This window comes from Eleginops maclovinus, chromosome 16 (assembly GCF_036324505.1).
Source record: "Eleginops maclovinus isolate JMC-PN-2008 ecotype Puerto Natales chromosome 16, JC_Emac_rtc_rv5, whole genome shotgun sequence".
NCBI classification, from domain to species: Eukaryota; Metazoa; Chordata; class Actinopteri; order Perciformes; family Eleginopidae; genus Eleginops; species Eleginops maclovinus.
Genome location: NC_086364.1, coordinates 7,902,147 through 7,915,180, shown reverse-complemented (window position 1 = coordinate 7,915,180; position 13,034 = coordinate 7,902,147). Strand labels below are relative to the sequence as shown.

The 13,034-nt window shown below is 36.8% G+C and overlaps 1 protein-coding gene across 1 annotated transcript; it reads right to left on the bottom strand.

Moving 5' to 3' along the window:
* Nucleotides 1-5,707: 5,707 nt before the first annotated feature.
* On the bottom strand, nucleotides 5,708-9,493 carry pla2g10 (phospholipase A2 group X). Its single transcript, XM_063903036.1, has 4 exons — nucleotides 9,353-9,493; nucleotides 7,576-7,744; nucleotides 6,808-6,914; nucleotides 5,708-5,916 (listed from the first exon to the last, which is right to left on the bottom strand). The coding sequence occupies exons 1-4, from the start codon at nucleotides 9,387-9,389 to the stop codon at nucleotides 5,768-5,770; spliced, it is 462 nt and encodes a 153-aa protein (XP_063759106.1). The 5' UTR covers nucleotides 9,390-9,493; the 3' UTR covers nucleotides 5,708-5,767.
* Nucleotides 9,494-13,034: the final 3,541 nt, after the last annotated feature.

The following is a 13,034-nucleotide window of genomic DNA, read 5'->3' as shown; positions in this document are numbered from 1 at the left end:
TGATAGGTAGAAATGGCAGAGTTCTTCTAAATTGACAATCTTCTAAATTGACGATTGTGTTGAGATATAGACTTATCTCTCAAAACAGTGATTATGTTATAAACCAAGGTCAGTGATTGCCACCTGCTTTCATTTTTTGCATACTCGGCTGACATGAAGCAGACAGTTTCCCCGGCAACGTTTGTCGTTGCAGCACCACAATGACTCATATCTAGTTCACACTGCAGTGTAACATTATATTCCTTCTGTTAAAATGACTCATTGTTAACTGACACATGGTGATAGGAAAGAAACTCCTGGAACCTGCTGTCATGTTCTTTTAGAATAACACTTAGTCAGCAAAATGCAAAGCATTACACCGGCCCAACCTCCATCTACCATCACTGTGAGGAGAAATGATGCATTTAACTAATCAATACCTTAGCGATTCAAAATAAGACCCAGATATTACTGTAGAAAATGACTGGCTCTGAAATGTGTTCATCGTTCAAAAAATAGTTATACTTTTTTCAGACTATGAGCAGCTTTACCATATAAACAAAGTGCACCAATGTTTTATAACTTCAGATTCCATATGATGGTGAAAACATGTTGTTCATGCAGAGTGTGTGCTCTAATTATTTTTCACATCAGCAATAAAGTTGATTCATATTCATGCTTTAGTCAAGGCCGTGGTGATATACGTATGATATGCTGCAGTGCCGGCAGCTCATCTCCATGGTAACCTCTATAGTGTCTAGTGAATACTTTCATTAATACTGTGATACAACTCATGACGCATGAGCCCATAATCCATTAAAGAAATATGAAGAAATCAAAGCACCTTCCCCTGTTATTGTTTTAGTTCCCTCCTGCTGCTGAACCTTTCACAGATTGATTGACATATAGTGAATGACAAAATAAGATTAAATCATATAAACTGAATCAACCTTAGCTGATTAAATTATAGTTGGTCAAATTAGAGAAGAATCTCATCTCAAAAGAATGTTTACTGTAAAAGTAGATGTATATGCATATCACACTCTGGTGGAAATGAATGTGTCTCATAGGATTTTCCCTAGCAACGCTAGGAAAGCAATTATCGGGACCCTTCTAAATATGCTTGCCTTTTCACACCTGCTATTTAAACTCCAGGTATAACAATATAATAAGAATCTGCACTCATTATACAGTGTTACTGCCTTGGTGGCATTGTATGGAACTGTACTTCCAATTAGGAAAAAACACATTCAGAAAATGTGCTTCCCTGAGCAAAACAACATATACCTCCAAAGTTGGACCTAATTGGCCATATGGGTCTCAGTAAGCAAAGTTAAAACTTTTTTACATCAATGCCAAAATATTTTAAACCCTTTTGACCATTTCTCTTCCTTTTTTGTCTGCATCCTTTTTTTGAACAACTGCAATACTGTAAATCAATCCCCCTGGTGGAAGCTTAAAGTATCGACAGATGACGCCCACATCATTCTGTATAACAACCTTATTTATTGCAACAAAGTACACGCCTATATTCTTATACTGCCATGTAATTGGCTGAGTTTTGTGCAGTATCACTGTTTCAAAGGTGGTACACTTGTCAACAACACTAGGTATGATATTTTGACATCTTGATAGAATATTACATTTTTTGTTTTGTGTAATTTCTTTAGGATTTTGTCTTTAATATCTTATATCAATATCATAAATAACATTTAATGAGTTTTAAATGTTACACAAAGTTTAAAGCATAAAAAAAGAGAAGAGAAGAGGAAAAGAAAAACACATTTTTAATGCTAAAGTATTTGTTTATTGCTATACTATTATGTTTTATGACCTTCTTAACAGACCAAATATGTTGTGGTTTTAATTGCTTTTAATAACATTTTATTTTGAAATAATGTATAATTAAAAATGATTGCTGAAGACATAAGAAATAAACTAAATTATTACTAAACGAATGTCTCTGGTAAAAAACGTTTACGATGTACGTTTGGCCAATATCAAAATAAAGGCCTCTCACTCTATAAGTGATTAAGCTTCTATTAGGTTGCAGGTTTTCTTCCATAATCACAAGTGGATGTGTTGTTGCTTTTCTAATGTCTCCATGTCACTTGCAAATGAAAATATTCCTTAAAAAAAAAAAGAATACGAGACTAAAATTGGAGGAGGAGGACAAAAGGGAGTGTAACAAGCAGCATATTAACTTGGCAGCAGGTCTGCAGTTGGAACATTGATATCCTTGTTAGTGTGGGCAGCAGCATTCTGAACCACACATGGATTTTTATACAATAACAGAAGGCATTGTATCCCATCGAAGCTGTGTATTCAACATCTCTCCAGTTGTTATTTATTCCTTTTAAATAATTAATCCCTGGTAAATTTTCACAACAATGTGAAATAAACTTGAAATGACACACAATTTTTAACTAGCCAAATCTTATGCTGGTAGGAAGTGATACTTTGGTGTGCACATGGTTGTTATTGTTTATGTTTTGAGCTGTGTAAGCCAGGACTTCGTTGTGTGCCATCTGTCTCTCGGCTGGGGAGCCAAACAGTTGATTAAAGAACGCAATTAGCGTGGAACAGGCTCTGTCAGCTCGCCCAGCAGGGGTTAGGGAATGCTCTCATTTACTGTGACCACCCTGTCGTGCACATGTGTGGATGGGCGTCTCCACAATCACAGGATTTCCTCAGGAGGGCCACGCTGCTCCAAAAATGTTCATATGAGGTCAGTTTTGATCCAGGGTTTCTATGCCAGTAATTCAATTTAGCAGGCAGAATCAGAAAAAAAGTTATCCCCGTGGTAAATTACATTCCGTAACCGCTGCTCTATTTTAGAATAAAATAAAATACTAATATCTATATTAACATACAGAAGTAAAAGTGTGCACATTATACTCATGTACAACATGTACAAAGGTGTGTATCACAATGTATACAGTAGTGTATCAATAAAAGTAATGATATTCGTTTTGAAAAAAAGAAAACTTAAAATGTGCTCAGTAATGCAATGATCCATAATAGAAAGAACAGCCAGTCCCATGAAGGTGTAGATAGGATGCGTATGACACACAAACAGACGGTGTGATGTCGGCAATTGGCGACAGAACAGAGGACAAGAGAGGGATCATCATTAAAGTCAAGAGCTGAAATCCTTGAAAGGCCACTCACTGGCAGCAGAGACAGAGGACAGTCCTCATCAACCACCACAGCAGCAGGGAGAAAAAAAAGGACCACGATTCATCCTGCTTTCATAGACAGTCTCATGAGACAGCTTCCTGGGCAGGATTGAATCAGACAAATCTGACAAAACAATGTTAATAATTATGTTGGGAACGTTCATCCCAAACCTGCAACCAGTTTCTTTTGTGACATTCAAAATTCTGATATGTTTTCTTGAGAAAGCACAAGCCTCAGTAATGCTAAATAAAAGGAAGGTCCTACAATTGTGATATATCATTTCAGTTTCCGATCGGATGAATTCAAACAGCTGCTGTACAGACTCATTATGTACTGCAGCGAAGAAAAAGAGCTAATTTCATTTAGGCCATGATTCATTCATTTTATTTTCCTATAATCAAACAATTATCTGGAATCTAGATCAAAATGTTTATTGATCTAGATTCCAGATAATTGTTTGATTATAGGATTTTTTGATTGACATTTGTCAAGAAAATCCTCCCATTATCTAGGGAAAACAACATTGTTATTCCAAAATAATGACATCAATGGCTTGTAACCTCGAGATCAGAAATAAAATGTTCCAAGTTGTTGAAAAAGGAAAACAGAAAAACAAAATGTCTGAACCATAGCCATTGAGGGCTTCCATATAACAGGCTAGTGGATTTTTCCTTTTATACAAGATGAGATGTTTACATATGATGGAATCCCCAAAACGCCACGGTTAGAACATTTTATTTTGTTAACCAATGATAACATAACAAAGTAATCAATTTGATATCACAAGAAAAGAGCTTAATAACATAACATGACAGGCCTGCATCTCTTCATCTCGGTAAAAATGTGTTGTTTCCAGAAAAGGACATAAATAACTTTTAAACTTTAGAAAACAAAAAAAACTGACTCATATTTTATTAACGGAGGAAATAAAATATTTGAATCATGATCATTACTTTTTAATCAGAGGGAAACAGCAATCTCATTTCAGATAATCACAAAACAAACAAATGCAAAATGTGTATCGTTGAAGAAAAGGAAGAGAAAAAAACATGGCACCTGTTGGCTTCCATAGCATTATTACTTTAACTACACATTTGTTGTATTACATAATTACCATACCTTTTTCTTCTTGTTCGAACAGAAGTAAAACAACACTTAAGCAGGGAAGTGGGACTTCGCCCTCTAGGATGGAGGCGTATGACTTCCATAACTTCAGAGCTCATGCCCGTTGAAGGTTGGACACAATCAGGCAAGTGTTTGTGGGCCATGACCCAGATACTTATTTCCAGTCCCGGGCTTTGGTCGATGCACCACGGCATCATCTCCCATTTCAGTCCACACTCACAAGCGGTGCTCTCACTCAACAAAGAAACTGTGTTTCCCGTGTGAACTCCCAGACGGAGCTTCGCAGTGTAAAACCTCACTCGAGGAGACACATCTGGGAGGGCTGTTTTTACTCTGATTATAGCCGGGTGGTCATGTTTACTGGGTGTCAGAGGGGAAATGGGGTTTGGACTTGAGAGTGGGACTTTCACTGGTTTTGATGTAGGGGTGGTTCCCAAACCAAACCCAAAACCAACTGTGGTGGACCAAAATAAACCTAATTTAATGCATTTAAACATTCAAACACTCAGTCAACAACAGGTCACAAGTAACTTCTATGCTTAATCACCCAATTATATATTTAAATACTAATTGTAGTATTATTGTTAGTCATATTAAGACTCTTATTGTGCAAGGATGCTCCTATAAATGCAAATTTCCTGTTGTGTCAGTGTGCTTCAAGTTTATTATTTGTGAATATGGCACCATCTGCAGGCCAATGTCTAGACATGATATCATAACCAAGTGATGAAGAAACAGTCAAAGATACCACATGCGGTCATATGAGATCACTTCATAGCTATTTAGTGACTGCAGGTTATTCTGCAGACCTGATTACAAAGTCATTTTAAGTATTACAATCTGTAAGAGTGTAGTGATGCTATTAATAAAGGAAATTAACATGTAAGAGTTTCAGAGAAAATATTTCATATATGGGTTTTTTTGTGGGAGAAAATGAAATAGAGAGTCCCAGTTGATTTCAAATATAGCAAAGCAGGAAAACCTCAATTTAGCTTTCCAAATGTCCAAGAACCCTATTTTTAAACCCCCACTGAATCAACACTTGTCAGAAAAAAGCTGTGTCAACTCAAGACATGTAAGTGGGGCAATGCCCTGCACAGTATTTCAACAAATAACAGTTTGGTTGTGAGCAGCGGCTATCTGATCGTTCCCTCCCAGATTCCCATCTGACCTCGGGTTGAGTATCGTCTGAGTTTCGGCAAAGGAACGATCAAGTTGCCTTTTCATTGAGTGCAGCTTCTTACCCTCACTAATTTCCTGGCAGTCACCGTGTGATCATTTTGTCTTCTATGAAACCATTTTCGATCCAAAAGGTACCTGCAAAAACTCTTTACACATTTGCTTATCGGTTTCAAGTTTAATCCAAGAGTCTGATAACAGTAAAAAAAACAATACAAGTCAGACATTTATGCCATTAGCATGATTAATGTTAAATGCTTTAATTACAAAAGGCGCAGAGGACAAACACTTACTGTATATTGTGTCAGTAAATAGTGCACATTGGATGGTTGTGGCCACAGAGGAAATCTGGCCATAAGGCATATTTTCGGTTGAATGGTGCTTTTCTCAAACATTTGGCAGCGTTTCTGTCACACTTACACAGCATCTTTTCACATTTGTCCTCCAGATCATCTGCAATGAAGACCAAACATATCTTCCTTGAGTGACAAGCTGAGAAGAGGATTTTTCCTTAAAGTTATCTTAATAACATTTGTGAGTCCGTCTTAGTTTGTCCAGCCTAATGCATTTTTGTTAAAAGGGGACTTATTCTGCTCATTCAGGTTCATATTTGTATTGTGTGCCTTTTCTGTGGCATGTCTCCATGCTTAAATGTTCAAAAAGGTCTTTATTTTTGTCATACTGCCTGTGCTGCAGCACCTCTTTTCGCCCTCTGTCTGAAACCAGAGCCCAGTCTGCTCTGATTGGTTAGCTGGCTGGCTCTGGTGTGATTGGTCAACCGCTTAGAGAATACACGTCGCTTAGCCTATCACATACAGTGTGTGAGGCGCTAGCCAATAGATGCATGAGTGTTACACAGTGAGTGTGTGGGAGAGGGACTTTAGCCTTTGCAGACCATTTACATGCACAGAAACCTATATAACACACTACAGGAAAGGGAAATCCCCAAAAGCATAATAAGGCCTCTTTAATTGTTCATTTGCTCTGAAAATGAAATAAATGTGGCTATTGAACAGAAATTGTGATAATTTCCTTTACCTTGAGATATTTCAAGAATGTCAACAGGCCACTATTTCTGGTAGTTGAGTGTGTAAACCTTATTCAGTCTATTTATATAGAGGAATCACTGCGGTTTATGGAGGCTTACATATATGTTACAAACATCCGGGCTTTACCCTCCAATCAGCTGAATGTTTTTCATAGAATTTTCCATCGACACACAGAGCCTGATCTGTGTCTCACATTCAGGTGTACCAAAGTACAGAACATTATGTGCGCAGCAGCTGTCTCACTTCCACAAACACAAAATATTATGCATGCATAAGCACAAAAATAATGCAATACCACACTCCGCTTTCTTGTCCTCACACGTCCACTGATACTGGTCTGTTTTGGTTTGGCACCCAAGAAGCTCTGCATCTCCATAACAGCAATCATGTCTGTGGCAACACCTGTGATGGACAACATGATATGAGTTTTATTTTGAAGGCTGAACTCCAGACAACACAAGGCCGGGTCAAGAAAGCAGTAGGTGTGTAGTCACAGCACTGTGGTTTCAAAAACACCATGGCTATTTTAAAAGGCAGGACAGGATCACCACATGAGTTTTCACAACAGCTAGTTAGCAGTTCCCTGGTTTGAGGGGGTTTTGGTGGCTTGCGGCGAAGAAGGAAAAAAATAGACAATTAGGATTTGGGTGTGGAATTCTTGGGCTTATTTTGAAGTTCCCAATGGGGTATGTGAATGTGCTCAATTTAAACATCATTCCTTCCTTTTAACCCATCGCACAGCATCTGTGGTTCAGACGACTCACTGAGAAACGGAAACTGTGTGTGTGTGCAGGAGCAGGATGTAGGGGGACGGAGGGGAGGAAATAATGTGCAGGCATGACCCACGGAGGGGGACGTCTAAACATCACCATTGGATCCTGAATTAGATCCTTTGCATCATATAATATATAGTTAGTCCATTTATAGGGACAGCTGAATGTTTACAGCCTTCTACACACTATCATCATGTGTCCAGATATCCTTGGAAGTAAAAACACAGAATTGACAGACAGTGTTTTTTTAAACAGTGTGATTAAAAATGAAATTGAAGCGGAGGCCTCACCAGTCCGCCCTGTCTCTGGGCCAGCCTTGTCCCCCCAGTCCACAGTAGCATCCATACATCACGTAAGCCAGAGCGGATCTCCCCGTGCTGCATTTGATGGCTCCCGCCAGCTCCAGTAAGCCTCTCTTCGTCCGCTGGGACCTGTGTGTGACTGCAGGGGCCACAGCCACTGCAAAGTCAAGAAAGAGGAGGAACAAACTCTTGTCCCGTAAACAAGTCTCACTTGCCTAACAATACTCCAGATTGTTTGGATGTGTTTTTGTGGTAAGGTTTTATAAATATGGGGTTATATTCATGGGCAAACACAATAATAGAAATTGCTATCCCTCAAACAAATTTACTATAATCAAGACTTTATTGTGGTATTTAAATGTGTCACAAAATACCAGTTTTTGACAAACAACTTTATTTAATTTGTTTAAGTAATAAAAATATACCATAAAATATCATGAAAACAACCCAGCGCCTCTTAAATCATCAATCTTATCACTTTTTGTACACTTTCCTCTCTCCAGCTTTCTACACAATGTATTTTAAGTGTGATAAATTTGCCAAAAAAAGAGTGAAAATAAACAAAAAAATTAAGTAAAAGATAACTTTGACTTATAGCTTGGTTTTCTCAAAAAGTTCTAAATATGTTTCTGATAATATCGTTAACTTGAATTATTTTGGACTTGTGAAAACTGAAATTGGTGTTATTTTTCTTTGTCCACCCCTTGCCATCTTTGTAGGTACACCAAGTTTGAATGAATCCAGCCTGACACACAGTCCAGCAGTAAATCCTACCTTCATGAAGACCAGTTTTATGTTATGTTTCAAGAGAGGAGTTAAATCAGCTTAATGATAATTTATGTGCTGTGTTATTTCAATTTATGATTTCACTTTATGATAACTAGCACATAAGTTATCATAAAGCTGATTTAACTCCTCAATTGTATGCATTATAGAGGTGTTTCCATCATTTCCCCAACCCATTTAAAATCAATGAGGGTATAGGATACGAAACCAATGCAGTTAGGATTTGTTACACGACTGTTTTGCAACTAGGTGTTTCAAAAAAACTGTATAAAGTCAAACTTGTAAGTGGCTACTGAATCTCCTTTTTATTTGAGGGCTTCATGACTCTGCTACCATGAAGTGCTGATATTCTTATCTGCATAAACGTCATTCAATCTCTGCATCATACATCACTGTCAAATGCTATTTTGTGAACAAACTTCAACAAATAAATAGTCAACTTAGTGGCAATCTTTATCTAGAAAGGTATGCACTTTTTTTCACATGCACGTGTTTCTAGAGTCCCTCTGAAACCCCCAGTTACAGTAAAAAAGACTTAACTTCACACTTACTCACATCTCACACTTCATGAACACCAGAAAGCTTTACTCTGCCTCAGAGGGGGGGCAGTAACTAAGTACATTTATTCAAGTACTTGAGTAGCATGTTTAGATCATTTGACTTTACTTGAGTATTTTAATTGTATGCTACTTGTACTCCACTACACAGGTAAATATTGTACTTTTACCCCACTACATTTATTTTATACCTTTAGTTACTTTACAGATTCGGATTAACAATGTGAAATATGATCAACACTTAAATCGGACTTTGGTTACACCTGGAGTAAATTCACCAGGCAGTATCACTGCCGCATAGGTAAACACAAGTAATTCCTCCTCGAGGCTTTTACCTGCAGCCCTGTTTCGGCCCTAGAAATAACTTATCAAGCAGTTCCTCACTAGTTTAAGCTTCGCCACAAAGTTAAAACTCTCCTTACCAGATAACAGGAGAAGTATCCGGCAGAACGCAGTCATGGCATGCAACAGGCTGACCTCCACACCCAGAGATGTTCGCTTTCGCTTGGAGCATTGACACAGGGTGGAGTGGTGTTTTTAGAAGCTGCTTCAATAATCTCCTGAGCATCCCGATTGGCTAGAGGCTAATCCAGTGTTAGTCAAAGTGTACGCCCTCTGCAGGAAACAGCTTGCCTCTCATCACAACTATGGCAACAGTGTCTCTGTGATTAAAGAAATATCTTTTAATTTCTCCAGAGATACCTGCCTTGTTTTGACTTGTGTGCTTGCATCTCCCAGTGTGTGCTCTGCCACTTGAACATTCTGCCGCTTGGGATTTTTGTCAAGTTAACACGTAAACCTCAAGTCATTCTGAGCTTCAGGTGTCATATTTTTAGCAGTGAAAAAATCAGATTCACTCAAATTCAGACCCTTCACTAAAGTAAAAGGACTCCCAGTTGAAGGAATACCATACTGAGAAAATTAAAAATCCTCTGTGGTATGAATAATGGTATTCTGATACTTTACTTGAATATTTCCATTTTATGCTATATTTCTACTACATCTTGGCGGCAAATATTGTACTTTGTACTACACTTAATTTATTTGACAACATTAGTTACTTTTACAGGTTCATATTATTGACACAAGAATGACATCAACTAAAACATTATGATGGACTATTATGGATGGACATACCTGACAGTTTACAAAATGATAAATGTTATTTCATCCTTTACCGGCTGCAAAATGAAAATGATAGACACGTGAAGGCATCAAAAGGTAAAAACAACAGTGAGATAATTAGATTAGGTTCTGAAGTATATTTTGCTGCTTGTACTTAATATTTTGAATGCAGGATGTTTACTTGTAACAGAGTATTTCTGCACTGCAGTATAATTATTTTTACTTAAGATCTGAGTACTTTTATGTGAATTTTGCAGTCGTGTTTTTAGGGTTATGCTAATGTAAAGTATTGTTTTTTTTGAGCAACATACAAATTAGAAATCAACAAATCTGGAGATGCATGGATTTCAATGGAAAGAAAGGGAATGCACAATGTAGTCCTAAAGTAACTAAAGCTGTCAGTAAAAAAATATAACAATCTTTGTCTTTGAGATGTATTGAAGCACAAATAAGTGCAAAATGAACTTTAGCCGAAGTAGCCTACATGTATTAAGTTGCATTGCAGCACAGTACAGTGGTCAGAATAGATATGGTAGATGAATTAAACAAATACAAAAAATGGTTACCTTTATCATGAATTGAAGAACAGATTTCGATGAGCTTCAGGTCTCATTGTTGGCAAGCACCAACAGCAACACATTATATGACCCCACTTCCTCCAATCAAATACCTCTAGACTTACAGATTATGGTAATCACACCCTATTGTCAGTGTGATTTACAGAGCAGCACTCCAATTGTCTGAGTTCAACCGCTGAGATTGTGTATTTGACAAATTGCAGAGCTGATCTGAAAATGGCATGAATTGTGTTATATCTTTGGGTTTCATCTTTTTATTATGTTTTCTGAAAGTATATTTCCAGCTCTGTTGTGCTGGGCTCCATTGTCATTCATAATGTGGTAATGTCAGGGCAGCTAAATCATGAGAGGCACAGGCTTTGATAACAGGGGACATATTCACAGTGTTTTGTGATTCAGCTCCTCAGTCAGGCTCCTGCACAATGTGAGATAAGCACCTCCTCCTGGCAGTTATGATATGCACATGAGAGCAGATGCATCCTTCGATACCTCCGAATCTGGATATTTTCAGCTCCATCCATCGCCTCAAAACAACAACTGAATATTTATATCATATCAAGATGAATACATCTGAATGAAAAGCTTGAAAAAGCCTCAAATGTGCAGTAAACACAGAGCAAAATCAATCAAAGAAAATGTATGGTGTTTAATAGTTGTTTTCTTTACATTAGCATACCTAAAGGCCATGGGTGAAATGATTCTGTATGTGAAAAAGAGGAAGAATATAGATACACATAATAAATTAATAAATAATATGTTAAGTTAAGAACAAACTCGTATCATTCCAGCTGGGAGTCTGAATGAATTTGCAATGAATGCTAACATTTTCAGACTTGTTTTGATAACTTCAACGTGCAAACCTAATGTGAACAAGACAAAATGAAAGACATTTAAATAAATGATGGAACATTAAAGAGGGGGAACTAATTCCAGAAATAAGAGGGAGATTGACAGAAAAAGTCATTATTTCTATCTTTCCTCACAATAATAATATTATTGTCATATTATTAGAATAAAGAATTATTTGTTTCCAATATTATTGTACACTTGAATGTGCTTATAAAATGAACATTCAAATGTACAAAAAATTCTAAAATTAACAGACTTTTTTCCTGAGCAATACAATGTGATGTCCACTTCCTGAACAATATAATTGTAACAACCATGATCAAATTAGTGTGGTAGAGCACATTTCATTTGTGTGTGATATGTTTTGGGACGTACAATATGAATGTGTTCATTTATCTATATCTGGATATGCTGAAATCTAACAGTGCAGCTAATCCAATAATGTATTTTAATTTTATGCTGGAAGTGAAGCTAACTCTTTTGATCAGTCCTTGTTTTGTCCTTGGCCCCTTTATGACACGCAGTTCCACATGTACATGATCTAAGAGGCTTAATGTTTTAATTACTTCAAAAAGGAGGGAATACAAACAATCAAACAATTAGGAATATCGCTGCCAAAGGAAGATTTGTAAGAAGAAGAGTAAGAGGGGGAGAGGAGTTTTCATACTTCCAGATTTATAGTCTGAACTCTAATATGCAGACGTGGTAAGAGAAATGGAAACAGGGTGTCTCCTCTGCAATGCATAAGCAATGGGCAAAGAGCATTGACAAATATAGACTTATGATTGATTCTTGTTTTGTTTTTTTCACTGTTAATCCATAAATAGAATAGAAATAGAAAATCACTTATATGGGCAAAAAAGTTCACATTCAGTGAATCAATGAGTCAGTTCCAGTTCCATGATGTTTCAGTTCGCATTCAATTGGCTTGGAAAAGCCTTACTAATTGTTGTATGCAGATAAGAAAACAGTCATCCACATCTTGACTCTCAAACAGCCTCATTATGTGCAGAGACATTGGCTCCACTCATCCAAACGCATACCTATATTTCAACCATATTCAATGTAAATATAGCTATATGCTTAATGTTATTATAGTTATCTTAACATATTTTTTTATTACGGCTCCAATTTTTGTTTTATTTTGATGTATGTACATGTATGCAACATAAAACCAAGACAAATTCCTCGTATGTGTTAACCTACTTACTGTAGTTACTTATTTTATGTTACAAATGAGATAATGTGAATTCATTTAATTGTTTCTGTGACTTTTAAGGCTGTTTTGTATGTATGTCTTTGTTTGTTTGTTTGTTTGTTTGTTAGCAGAACATTTATATTTTATTTTTGTGTTTTATAGAATCTTGGCTATTATTATTAGGCTCAATAGTTACTGATTTTCTGTGAAGCAACTACTACAGTTATGTCAACATATATACAGATGGTTCTAAGAACAAACAGGAGTGTGTGGGAATTGGTGTGTATGTCCCTGAGTTCCAAATATCTATTTCCAAAAGATTATCTGATCAGTTATCAGTGTATACAGCCGAAA